This window comes from Cannabis sativa, chromosome 7 (assembly GCF_029168945.1).
Source record: "Cannabis sativa cultivar Pink pepper isolate KNU-18-1 chromosome 7, ASM2916894v1, whole genome shotgun sequence".
In the NCBI taxonomy this organism is placed as follows: domain Eukaryota; kingdom Viridiplantae; phylum Streptophyta; class Magnoliopsida; order Rosales; family Cannabaceae; genus Cannabis; species Cannabis sativa.
Genome location: NC_083607.1, coordinates 7868781 through 7882853, shown reverse-complemented (window position 1 = coordinate 7882853; position 14073 = coordinate 7868781). Strand labels below are relative to the sequence as shown.

At 33.7% G+C, this 14073-nt stretch overlaps 1 protein-coding gene across 1 annotated transcript; it reads right to left on the bottom strand.

Moving 5' to 3' along the window:
- Nucleotides 1–1687: 1687 nt before the first annotated feature.
- On the bottom strand, nucleotides 1688–4033 carry LOC115697610 (tubulin beta-8 chain). Its single transcript, XM_030624682.2, has 3 exons — nucleotides 3379–4033; nucleotides 3015–3284; nucleotides 1688–2672 (listed from the first exon to the last, which is right to left on the bottom strand). Exons 1-3 carry the CDS (start codon nucleotides 3770–3772, stop codon nucleotides 1996–1998), a joined length of 1341 nt encoding a protein of 446 aa, XP_030480542.1. The 5' UTR covers nucleotides 3773–4033; the 3' UTR covers nucleotides 1688–1995.
- Nucleotides 4034–14073: the final 10040 nt, after the last annotated feature.

Here is a 14073-nt window from a genome sequence, read left to right as displayed (position 1 = left end):
GCTTGACATTGATATCATTCACGGCGTTGTGATGTTCGAGACGAATTTCATGGGAAACAAGCAATGCCTGAACTTCTTTGATTGATAAAGATTCACTTCTTGAAGTGATTCTAGAGACAAAAGAGTAAAATTTGGGACCCAAACCACGAAGGAGTTGCAGAACAAGATCTTGACCGCTAACTAGAGAACTCACGACAGCAAGAGCATCGTAGATCGACTGGACCTTATCAACATAATCAAATATGGTGAGATTTCCCTTTTGAAGAAGAGAGAATTTCCCCTTCAACTACAGACGGCGAGCCTTGGTTTGTGAGGAAAGCTTTTGCTTAAGAGCACGTCACATAGTGAAAGAGGTGGTGTAGTTGGAAACAGAAGCAAGAAGACTCTTCGACATAGACTATCGCAGCCAAGAGAGCAGAAGTTGATTTTTACGACACCATTGATGACATTCTGGATTAGGAGCACTAGTAACCAAGAGCTGAGGAGGGGAAACGCTAGTGAATAGGATTTCATCAAGGTCATGGCCAATAACCGTAGGCACCACTAGCGATTTCCAAAAAAGAAAATTGAGCTAATCTAATTTGAGTGTTAGAGAGGATGTGAGGGAATGAGAGAAAGGGTTTCATGGAGTTGGGTTTGGAGCAGGATTAGTTGGGGCAGTAGCCAGTGGTAGTACCAGGATTTAAGGTTAAAGACGACGTGGAGGTGAGTCAGGGACTTCTAATACCATCTCTAAAGAACAATAGCATTACAGAACACAATTTGAGAACAGCAAAGAAAAATATTGAAATAGCTGACAATTAGTGAAAGCATTTTTATTTATAGAAGTCCAAAACAAGATTACAGTTACAGAAAAGCCAGGAAAAGAAACAAACTTAACTAACTTCAATAACTAACTACCAACTCATATAACATATTTAAGTGACAAAATGATATTTTAAGTGCTAACACTCGGGATATGGCTCTCAAGTGGCTGCATCTCCAATATGGTGGATCATTATCCCCAACCTCTAGTGGCGAGGCTTTGGGTGTTGTGGATCTCTACTCATGCTAGAAGCTTTGTTCTCAAGTGTGCTTTCTATCTTGGACTATTCTCGAAAAATTCCAAATCCAAAGAAGTGTAGAAGATGGTGCAACATCGAATCCTGTTACGTTACTTCGAATGGAATTTTAGCCCGCCGCACTTGCTTTCTTTACTGCATAGGGCCATAAGCGAAGTCAAGGGATTTCCTCCTAACTAGTGGCTGGAAGTCAAGAGATTTCCTTCATTCAACAGGTGTGGTTGAGCCTAATAACACATGCTCTGGGTCAGAAAAATAATGGTATTTTCGTATTTGAGTAAAGGTTCAAACGCATCTCAAATTTTTTTTCTCAACAATGTAATTTAATCAAAATAATCTGCAACCTTTGTGTTTCTAGTACCAAAAAATAATAGTAGAAAGTAGTCTTAATGAAAACTGGCGTTGGTCTGAATAATACTGGTCATTCTAATTCAAATGTTTGACTCGTTTAAACTTGGCTCAAATTATGACAGTGAGAAAATAGATTAATATTTGAGAAGATAGTAATGCAAATTCAATTGTATGACAACGGATTTCAACAAAAATAAAACACACAAACAAAAATAGAAAACACTATAGCATATGCTTCGTAGTAGCAGTGGTACGAGTAGTAGTAGAAAGTAGTCTTAGTGAAACAAAAACATTATATGAACAAAATATAAAAACGTAAACACAAGCACATATCTCAAGATTTCATGTCTGCTTAAAACCATATGAAAACAACACTAAATCAACAGAAACAAATTTCAGACAGATTAATATTTGTCCCTACTACAAAGCAACCAAAAAACACCATTGCCAGAGACCGGCAACCAGGTGGTTTTGTGGTATTATATAGTAATCTTAGCTTAGCCATCAATAATCTCATTTGCCTAAATCATAATCAACCCACGCATATATGCTGTTTTGTTTAATTCAAAACCCCACAACTTCTTCACATCTCTTGAGCTTCCTCCTCTTCCTCATCATAGTAATCGTCCTCCTCAGCAGTAGCATCCTGGTACTGCTGGTACTCGGACACAAGATCATTCATGTTGCTCTCGGCTTCAGTGAATTCCATTTCATCCATGCCCTCGCCAGTGTACCAATGCAAGAAAGCTTTTCTCCTGAACATAGCTGTAAATTGCTCACTCACACGACGGAACATCTCCTGGATGGATGTTGAGTTTCCAATGAAAGTGGATGCCATTTTCAGGCCAGTTGGTGGGATGTCACAAACGGTGGACTTGACATTGTTGGGAATCCATTCAACAAAGTAGGATGAATTCTTGTTCTGGACATTGATCATCTGCTCATCAACCTCCTTGGTGCTCATCTTGCCTCTAAACATGGCTGAGGCTGTGAGGTACCGACCATGGCGGGGATCTGCAGCGCACATCATGTTCTTTGCATCCCACATTTGCTGGGTAAGCTCCGGAACAGTTAGGGCCCTGTACTGCTGAGAACCACGGGAAGTTAGAGGAGCAAAACCCACCATGAAAAAGTGGAGACGAGGGAAGGGAATGAGGTTGACGGCAAGCTTTCTAAGATCAGAGTTCAACTGTCCAGGGAATCTCAAACAGCATGTGACTCCAGACATTGTTGCGGAGATCAAGTGGTTTAAATCACCAACTGCTCAAACATAAATTAACCGTATTCAAGCATTAGTATCCCAATTTCAAAAGTTTTGACTAGATCTGTACAAGTGATAACATAAAACAATATACCCACAAGGAAATATCATGGAATAATAAACTCAATTAAGATTCACACTAAATCAAAAGATCAAAGAAAATGAATACGGTTTTCAAAACAATGTTCTTAGATCTGTAGAAAAGGTACTGAAAACACCAATGTTTCAACTAGATCCGTTCAAAATACATGCAATAACCGACAGAATAGCTATATGGAAACCCATTTCGACTATATAACTAGATCTGTTGAAAATACAAAACAGAAAGTGAAGAAACTTACAGCTAGGAGTGGTTAATTTCAGGGTACGGAAGCAAATGTCGTAAAGAGCTTCGTTGTCAAGAACCATACACTCGTCTGCGTTTTCAACGAGTTGATGAACAGACAAAGTTGCATTGTATGGTTCAACAACTGTGTCGGAGACCTTAGGTGAAGGGAAAACGGAGAACGTAAGCATCATCCGGTCAGGGTATTCCTCTCTAATCTTTGAGATCAAAAGGGTACCCATTCCAGATCCAGTCCCTCCTCCGAGGGAATGACAGACCTGGAAACCTAAAACCGCACAAAGAAACTGGATTAAAATCAAACAGAACAAAAAACAAAGCACATAAAAACATAAAACTAACAGAATCATTTCAACAAACACCTTGCAGACAATCGCAGTTTTCGGCCTCTTTACGAACAACATCAAGAACGGAATCGATCAACTCAGCACCCTCGGTGTAATGACCTTTGGCCCAGTTGTTTCCAGCACCAGATTGACCGAAAACAAAGTTGTCAGGTCTGAAGATCTGGCCGTAAGGACCAGATCTGATGCTATCCATAGTTCCAGGTTCAAGATCCATGAGTACAGCTCTGGGAACAAATCTACCACAACTGGCTTCGTTATAGTAGACATTGATCCTCTCAAGTTGGAGATCTGAGTCTCCCTGGTACTTTCCGGTGGAATCAATGCCGTGCTCGGCACAAACAACTTCCCAGAACTTAGCTCCGATCTGGTTACCGCATTGGCCTCCCTGGATGTGAAGAATTTCCCTCATTTTCGATTACACCAAAAAAAAAAACCGAAAGCAGAGAAGTTTAGAGAGAGAGAGGGAGGAAGTTTTAGAGAGAGAAAGAGAGGAAATGAAAATTTAGGGTTAGAGTGGGGACGAAGGTTTTGGTTTTTATATATAGAAAAAGTGATTCAAACGGCTCAATTTTATTTTAATTTTATTTTAATTTTATTATTTATTTTTTAATTTTAATTTTATGAGAGAGAGAGTGGGATTTGAGAGTGTGGTTAATTTTAAAATAATTAAAGGTTGAAAAAAATAGTGGAGGTGAGTTGTGATTTTCAAAAACTGATGAGAGAGAACATCAACGGTCAGATTTAGCAGGATCAACGGTGGTTGTGTCTCTATTTTTGAAATTCAAATTTTATCCTATTTTATATTTTATAAATATGGTGAAGCCAGCTGTAGTAACCACCAATAATTCCAAAATAGGAGCCCAAGTGGCCCCGCTGTTTTTTACAGCGAAAAATAAGTAAAAGATGAAAAGGACAGGTACAGCCTCTGAAACTCATACATTACCGATCTGGCACAGTAAGGGTACTTTCGTCTTTTCAAACTATTTTTATGAAGTCATTTTGTTGGACTAAAACAGGGCCATCTCAAATTTTATATAAAAAGTTTTTTTTTTAATAATAATTTATTAAAAAAACGAGTTTCAACATTGTACACGATTACGAATACGACACAAATTTTATAAGTTAGGATCGGCAAAATTAGATACGGATCCTAAATGGATCGACACGACATAACATGAAAAAAAATAGATCAAACACGACACGACTCACTTAACACGAATTTAACATGTTTGACACGATTTTTTAAATAAAATAAAATAAAAAATTATTAATAATGATATAATTATATAAAAAAAATATATATTTAGTGATTTAATATTAAATTAAATAATTTTAAATTTAAATTAAAATATTATAAAAATTTTAATTATTATTATATATATAACAAATTATATATACGTATATGCATATAAGTTTTATAATGGAACTTAAAATTTTTATTTTTCTTTATATTTCCAGCTTTAATAATAGCAAAATAGGTTACATAGGGTCAATACGAACACGACACGACTTTTTAAGAGTCGAGTTAGGATTGAAAAATTTAGCTACGAGTCAAAAAACGAATCGACTCGCCTGGCACGAAATATAGAAGCAGGTCACATAAAATATGACACGAACACGACACGATGACACGTTTTACCACCCCTAGCTATTACCATGCATCTAAAAAAATATGTACTGATCTAATTGATACTGTTTTTTCAGTCTAATTTTTTTTTATAGTGATGTACATTATAGTTATTAAAAATATTTTTTAAATTTTTTAGAAATTTAAAATAATTTACAATATAGAAAACAGTGTTTAAAAAGTAATTTTTTCACGCATATAAATAAAATAGCCACATGTACAATAAATTGTTGAAACCTTATTTTTGGTTTGTTAAAATTTTATAAATTTCTCAAAATTTTGTAAAATATCTTAAATAACTACAATGTACACGACTATAAAAAAATAGACTAAAAAATTCTCTTGGATATTGAAACAAATAGGGATGCATCGGTCCACTATAGAATTCCCCAAAGTTATTTATTGTAAATATCACTTAGGTTGCTTCTCTAATGCACCCTCAAAAAATAGTATATTGATGTATCCTCTACTATTTTGGCATTCAGAAAAAAAAAAAAAAAAATCCAATTTCTTTCATAGTCATGTGCGTAACAGTTATTTATGACTCTAGCAAAATTTTGAAAAATTTAGAATAATTTATAATATAGAAAATAGTGTTTAAATAGTCTATTTCACACATGTATAAAATAAATGAGTCACACATGCAACAGACTGTTTGAACCTTGTTTTCAGTGTGTTAAATTTTTCTGAGTTTCTCAAAGTTTTGGAGGGTTCTTAAATGACTACAACATACACAACCATGAAATAAATTGGACTAAAAGATGTTGAAACAGATAGGGGTGCACCGGTACAAGGAGTTGCAATTCGTGTTCGCAGATCGTGTTTGTGTCGTGTCAAGACCCATGTATTACAAGTATGTGTTTTACCCGAACACGATCTGTTAAATAATTGTATCAAAAAATAAAACTCAAACACGATAAACAGGTTGACACGACACAACCTATATAACTCGTTTATAAATAGATTTTGATTAAACATGTCAACCCATTAATATATTAATGGCGTGTTTAACACGTTTATGATATACTCAACATGTTTATGACCCATTTATGACCTGTTAAATTACTAAAATAACTTTAAATATGTCATTAACGGGTCAATTTCGTGTTAGACGTATCAACCTAAACACAACTCGTTCATTAAACGGTTTAGACGAGTCAACCCGAACACAATCCATTCATTAAACGAGTTAGACATGTTTGTTATCCGTATTTATGAATAAGTGACAGGTGTACTTCCAAGGCCTGAGATTAACAAAGACGGGCCCATTATCACGCCTAATTAAGTTAGTGGATCAGCTCACCACGGAGTCGGATCACGGCTCTGAATTCGAAGACAAATCCAACCCACAAACATGATAAAGTCGGACCTGTTAATTTTTATGGTCCATATCAGAGTTAGAAAAGCAAAGACAAATTTTATTAAAAAATAAAGTAATCCAACATGAACCATAATCCTAAAGGATCACAACATAATATATATATAGTTTAAATCTATACTATTGAAAGGAGAAGTAATACATCTTGTAGCCTATCAAGGGATCCTCGCTATCTTTTTGTATTACTATCAAACATCCAATCTAAGAACTTGTTGAAGATGAAACATCACGATCTTCCAAGCCAGCCTCCACACTCAAGAATAGAGTGGGCTACTAGATTCAATTGGATGAGTATAGTTTTGTAATGACAATATATTCTTAACTCATGATATATTGTGATGAGATAAGGAAGAACACAAATCTCACTACATATTATTGTGTGTGTGGCGTGAGAGATGGAGAGAGAGAGAGAGAGAGAGAGAGATGAAAAGAGAGAGTGTAAAAAACCAATCTTATTTTTTAATTCTATTTTTTCTCTGAAAGTATCGCTCAATCCACTTATTTTCTTATGTTGTTTGTTATATCGATATATATCATATATATATAAGGTTATAAACAAACCCTTTATTTAATCCTTTTTAAAATAAAAAATAATAGTTAATTTAATTCAAATTCAAATATAAATATCATATAATTGATTAACAAAAATCAATTATATCATTTTATTTTAATATTATCTTTTAATCAAATAGATTATCTAATAATATATATAATTCAATAATTAAAAGATAATTAATTAATTTAATTTAATTTATTTCAATAGTAAAATAATCAAACTAAATTATCATTGATCTTTATATGTCACCCTACACGTGTGGGTAGGCCTACACATATGGGTCATATTTTAAGGTTCAAAATTAATTTTTTTTAATTTTATCACAAATTAAATTTATTATTTATTAAGTCAATAAATAATAATTGATTAATTTTTAGTAATTTCTTAATTTACAATGATTAAAATTAAATATTATTTTCATTAAACTAATATATTTTATCTCTTTAATATTATTTAAGAATAATATTATATTTAACTAGTTAATATAATTTTATCAAATAAAACTACGTTAGTAAATACTATAAAATTATAAAATTCATAATGTTATAATTATTTAAAATAATAATTTTTATAAATTATTATTTTGCCCTTAAGAATTATTTTTCATAGAAATTGTTGACTGGGCAAACAGCCAACTGACTTAGAGTCTAAAAAATATTGATTAAACACTAATTAAGGGGTTAGAATAATAAATAATTAAATGACACGCAGAATTTATAGAGGTTCAGCCCCCTTGCACGTGGGTAATGACCTACTCCCCTTTTATTGTACAACTTTTGAGATAATATCAGTCAGATCACCAAGGAAGACAAGGTGATTTCTAGCTACGACTCTCAAAGTGTTTACAGATATCTTGCAGCAAAGTGCTCTCAGGTTCGTAAGTATGAGTGTTACTCTCACTTTTTAGGTCCCCTCCCCTTGTCTTCACTATTTCTAGTAGTGGTATTCATCAAACCGCCCAAACCGCTCAAACCGCCCGCACCGCACCACACTGCAAAAAAAATGTGGTTTGAAATTCTTTGCGGTGCGGTCGCGGTTTGAATTTTTCCTAAACCGCGCGGTGCGGTTTGCGGTTTTAAATTGTTAATATGCGGTTCAAACTGCACCGTACCGCATATTATAAAAATACCAATTTTTATATTTATTTAGGTCCAATATGTGAATATTCAACTTAAAGTCTACTATTCTTTCAAAAAAAAAAAAACTTAAAGTCTACTAATTATTGTATTGTTGACACTTAATTTTTTTTTTCATATTTATTTTCAAGCCTTATGGTATTTTGACAAGTTTTGCTCAAAGTTTGTTGTATTTGTGATAGTTTAATTATTTAGTGATAGTCGAAACCGCATAAACCACAAAAACTGCACCGCATTGCACTATTTTTTGCGGTGCGGTTTTTTCGGGTTTTTAATTTTACGGTGCGGGTGCGGTTTGGGAAATTTGAAAAACTGCATGTGCAGGTTGGTTTGAAAAAATAGTCAAAAACCGCACCACCCGCACCGCGAACACCCCTAATTTATAGGGAGAGAGTTGGTACATATGGCTCCATAAAAAGGAGAAAACAAAATAGTAAATATCCCTATTTTCTAAGATACAATTATGATTTGATAAAGCCTTTACTCTCTCGGATAGATTTGTTAAATTCAAGTTTATAGGGTTTAATTATAGATATTTGTGGAAGCTTGCTGAAGACGAGATCAAGGATTGCGTATCTCTGTCCGGTATCCCTGGCAGTGTTAGATCTGGCCAGCATGTTGGTCATTCGGTCAGATCCCTTGACACTTGTCTTCTTTATAAGCTTGGCTTGTACAATCACTCTTGTAGGATGGTCCCATTTTATCTAGCTGGTAGGTTGAGCATCCGACCAGATGTTGTAGGGGACATCATGGCCAAATTATAGTTGTCCAACCTTCTATGAACCTGCCAGACATATTTCTGCCTGGAGGTTCTTTACCAGGTCACTGAGATGGTTGAATCATGCTACGTGTAAGGGTCACATCAGCTGTGCAAATTTTGGGATAACAGAAATTAATTCTTACTCAATTTACTCATCAAATAAAACCTTCCCTTATATAGTGTTGTATAGAGGTGACTTGGGGACCATGGACCTATATTTCGAAGCTCCAATAAACACTTGATTATTATCGATCTCATCAATGGAATAATCCAGTTTATTAATTCTATTATTAATCCACCATATATATGGAATTGCACTCTTTGACAATATAGAATTATTTTTACTGAATTTTTACTTGTAGTATATTGATATAATCAATATAAGTAGTTCACCCTCCAATTATTAGTTCATAATTAGAGTTAGTCAAAATTACCATTTTACCCTTCTAATGTACCATTAATTCAATGTGAACACTTAATCTATAACTTATTATAGATTTGGATCTAACTGTTTGCACTCCTAGAATTAACATTATAAATGAACTAATATTCGATTCGTTAGGAAAGCTTGGATTCCATTATTGTATAACATATTTCCATCCACTCATGTTATTAAGCTCCAATAACAGAAGTTGTAAGAATCATCTTCTCTGAGAAACTTTAACATGTGAATCAAGGAACCCAATGAACACAAATAGGAGTTCATGTATACTTAGAATTCACACTAATGTACTAATGACTATCATTGTGATATGAATAACTCTTTCATGGTAAATGACATGTTAATGAAAGATATTGTTACAAATCGATCCAGTCATGTATAATCAAATTATACACAATACTTTTACCACATGTCTATCCACATATGTGTTAACACAGATTTTCTTTAACTAAATATATGAACATTTTATGTAATAAATTACTATAGAGTTAATAATAATAATAAATGAACACTAGATATTTTTATGTGGTTTTGTAGTTAAAATCTACATACTCTACGAGTCCATCTTATTATGAATGATAATCTAGATACAGAGTACAAATTCTCTCAATCAATCTAATAGATAGCTTTTTCTCTCAAATTTGTCGTCCCTTTTACCCTAGATTCTGTCCCTATTTATAGGTGTATAGGGTGGCAGTTGTTTTCTTTAGGATTTAATCATTCACAGATGCTCATGAAACGTGGACATTCTTCATGTTTCATTTCTATGCACATGAAATAATATTTAATAACTACCCAACCATTCTTTTGTCTTTATCCTTAAACGGTTGTGTTGACTATGAAGGTTGTCTCTCGCTAAGTACGAGTTATCCTTCTTACCGTCCTTGTAGGAAAAAAGGCTAAGTATAGATATACTTCTCCTCACAATACTCTTTTACTTTGATGGTATTAGCGAGGTGGTTATTTTTACGTATAAATGGCGAGATGGATGAATGTAGTTATTATCTCCATATACACATATGTGGATCAATTAGTTGCAGGCTTTTATTCCCAAGTATGTGGGTCAATGATCTGCAAGCTCTTTACTATCTCGTCTTGAACACTTCTGTTATGCACGCTGTCTTTCCCGAGATGGACTTATTATCTCGCCAATCTTTAACGGGTAATAGTTATTATTCTTATATTGCATTTACTTATGTGGCAGTGAGTTTGAATATTTCTATCAACCATAATTTATTGAAGAGAAATGCTAAAGGGCACCAATGGTGCCTAACACCCTCATATGTGTCAATATCGCTATTGGTACAACTAAGTATCGGGTCCCATATAATTTAATATAATAGCTTTTAAGGAGTATCGCTAGCCAATCGCAACGCGACATGTCGCAAAGGTGCTAGGCACCACTGGTGCCTAATATCAATGCTCTTTATTGAAATGAGTTATTTAAGTCACATTTAATAATGTAATTTAATACTACAATCATTGAGCTGATTCATATTCCTCCTAGGGCCCGTTTGGTACGCAGGACTGGATTGGATTAGATAGGCTAATTTGTCCAATCCAGTGTTTGGGCATGTTAGAAGTCTGGATAACTAATCCAGTTAACCTCATCTGTCTGGGATTATTTATCCCATCCAGCAGGGTGGGATAAATAATCCCATGCAGGTGAGATTTTTTTTTTTTTTTTTCGTTTTTTTAATTTAAATTTTATTAATATATTTTAAATTTAATAAGAATTTAAAGGAAATAATTATCACACATTTAATTATATTTTTTTTTATCAAAAACTTATTCATTAAAATTAGTGAAAATGTATAATTTTGAATTATTATACATAAGTTTTTAAAATTTAGAATATTATTAATTAAATAATAGTTACTTAAATTGATTCTAAGAAAAAAAATATGACAATAAAATTATATATTTTTTTAAATTACTAAAAGATTTATATAAATATTTTAAAAAATGAATATTTATATTAAATTAGTGATTAAATTAGTGTTTAAGATAAATAATTTTATATTATTCAAGTATTTTTATTTTACTATTTTAATTATTTATTAAATAAAAAATATGACAAAATATTTTATTATATATTTATGATATATTCTTAATTATATATGATATATTATTTTTTTTTGCTACGAATTATTTATTTATTATTATATATTTTAATTTTAATTTATTATTATATATTTTTATTTAATTTAAGTTTTTTTTTAAAAGGAAATAAATAAAATAGTTCAGTCCATTCTTAAATCAAACACAGGATTACTTTCAGCATAATCCAATCTTGTCCAGTCCAGTCCAATCATTTTCAGTCCAATCCAGTCCAATCCTGCGTACCAAACGGGCCCCTAAAGTACACGTGTCAGCATCTGGTTGATAGCCAAATTTCGGGTATAATAATTACCCCCTAAAAAGTATTTTTTAATTAAAAAGGACTTTTCAAATGTCTTCAAGGGTATTATCGTATTTTTCCATTTAAAATTTGCATGCTTAGAATTTGGCAGTTCAAAACTTTGAGGCATATTATTTCTCATTTAATGCTTCGACTGTTCTTTTCGTGTATAGTTCCCATCCGTTGGATTAGATTTATTTTGATCGTACGGTGGCCACCTTTTAGGTATAAAATTGAAATTGTGCAAAATTTTTGCCATTTTCAGCCCACAAACCTTCAAGCTTCGAAAAAATCTCAACCACCCCTCTTTTGAATTTGCATGCCCTCTCTGTCTCTCACATTCTTCTTCCAGATCTCATCTGATTATGCTCTTTTTCTTCAAAATCATCACAATCCAACTTTTCGATCACCAAAATCTTCATCGCGAAGTCCTTTTTTACACAGAACATCTCATCAAACCAGTAAGTGGCATTTCTCTTTGTTGATTTTTCCTTCATGCTTTCAGTTTCAATTTCGTGGTATGTGTTTCTTGTATGCACTGTTTTGTTGCTTGGGTGATTTATTTTTGAATATTTGAATAATTCTAGGGCTAGAAAAATTTTAAGGTTATACGATTCACAGAGTTTTGGGTTTTATTTGTGCTCTATTTTTCCAAGAATTGGGGCATTATTATTTTAATCATGTCCCAATTTATCCCAGAATATACAATTCCAGAACCCTTTAAACCAGTTTATCGTCAATTTTCTGTCATAGAATTTAAGCCCAAAACTCGAAGACCTCAAACCATTCTTAAAATAAATGATAAGAAAATTAGAGATCATCTTGGTAAATCTTGTCAAGAAGAAACCTCTAGCCATTTTTGGCAATTTTTGCAAGAGGTTATTGAGAGTAGGCGTCAGTATTTGCGAGAAGCAGCTTGGCCTAAACCCTTAAACTTAGTTCATATACCCTTAGTGAGGCCTATGTTTTTACCTCCAGTCACTATTGCTTTTTCACCAGGTGACTTAGACTTTGAGATAATGGCACATAAAGCTCGTAAATTAAAGACCCCTCAAGACCCCACAATTACCTTTGAAGCTGAATTAATTGAATCTAAAGTTAGCTCTATTGAACCTTATGTTAAATATGTTTTGAGATCATGTGGCATCAGGAATGAATAGGGATGTCGCATTAGGTCTGTTGCTAAGGGGGAGTTGAGTTGTTATCCCCCTGAATGTCTAGTTTGAGACGAAGGTTACAACATTAGCGAGCCTTCCAGAATAGACGCTTAGAGCCTCGAGTATATAAGAGTTGGGGCAGTTCTCCCTCTCAAGGACTATTTTAAAGATTTCTATAATTACCTTGGTATAGCCCCATTCCAACTGACACGAAACTCATACATGATATTGGCATGTTTAAAGTCTACCATATGCTGAAGTGGGAGTGTCCAACCCCACTTGAAATTCTTTGTTTTTATTCTGTCAAAGCTTGCCCTACGAGGAAACGAGGTGTAGGAGGCTTCTACTACCTCGGGACCCACACCAATGACCATAAGATCGTTGTGAGATTTCCGAACAAAAAAGAGTTCAAGGATGACCTCTTTTGGACCACTGGTCTTTTCTCCATCAACACAACAAAATTTCAAATTATACGTAAGTATAGTTCTTTTCAAAAAACTTGGATTTTAGTTTTAGTACAATATATGTTTTCCATACTTTACTAAGTTCGTTCTTTGTTATGTTAACAGCGATTACCACGAGACCTGTCCCAACTCCTGAGATCGAAAAGAGGCACATGATCCTTCTTGGCCTTCCTTATGGGTTGCGAGTTGCTGACTTCTTGTTACATGAGAACAACTTGAAGTTTTGCGCCCTTCTCGGCAAAGAACAATCCACCAATGACTTTAAAGTCCCAAAATTTTTGGACTGGAAACAAGTTCCAGTACCAGCTGACGAGGAGGATAAGGACAATGTGGCGGGCAACCACTATATGAAGAATATGACCCCTTGGGAAGTTTAAGATGATGCCTCCCGAGGTAATAATTTTGGTGCTTGTGGATGGTCCCCAACTGTTCTTAAGGCTGAACGAACAACATTAGTTAAATTTAAAGATAGACAATATAACTTCTATATTTGGAACTGTGTAGACCTCATCGTCCATAGGTTTGATAGTTGGTACCCTAAACATCACATCCAGTTGAGTTGTAATAGTTCTTACTTTGGGATTGCTAGCCAATATGGTACAAACTTTGATATAGGGCTAGAAGTTTAGATTGAGACTTGTCTCCACTCAATTCCTTTGATCTTTTCATGATCACTGATTCTAGGGAATTTAGTAATTACTATAGCTCTTCTTCCTTGTCTAATGATTATGGTAATATTCTTAAGTGGAGGTGGAGATCTAACAATTTCTACTTCTGTATCATCAACAG

What these genes read in the sequence shown, in the direction of transcription:
- LOC115697610 (XM_030624682.2), bottom strand. Translation starts at nt 3,772, where the DNA reads ATGAGGGAAATTCTTCACATCCAGGGAGGCCAATGCGGTAACCAGATC. An exon ending in AAACTGCGATTGTCTGCAAG is followed by an intron (nt 3,285 to 3,378) that starts GTGTTTGTTGAA and finishes GTGCGGTTTTAG; the next exon opens with GTTTCCAGGTCTGTCATTCC. An exon ending in GAAATTAACCACTCCTAGCT is followed by an intron (nt 2,673 to 3,014) that starts GTAAGTTTCTTC and finishes ATGTTTGAGCAG; the next exon opens with TTGGTGATTTAAACCACTTG.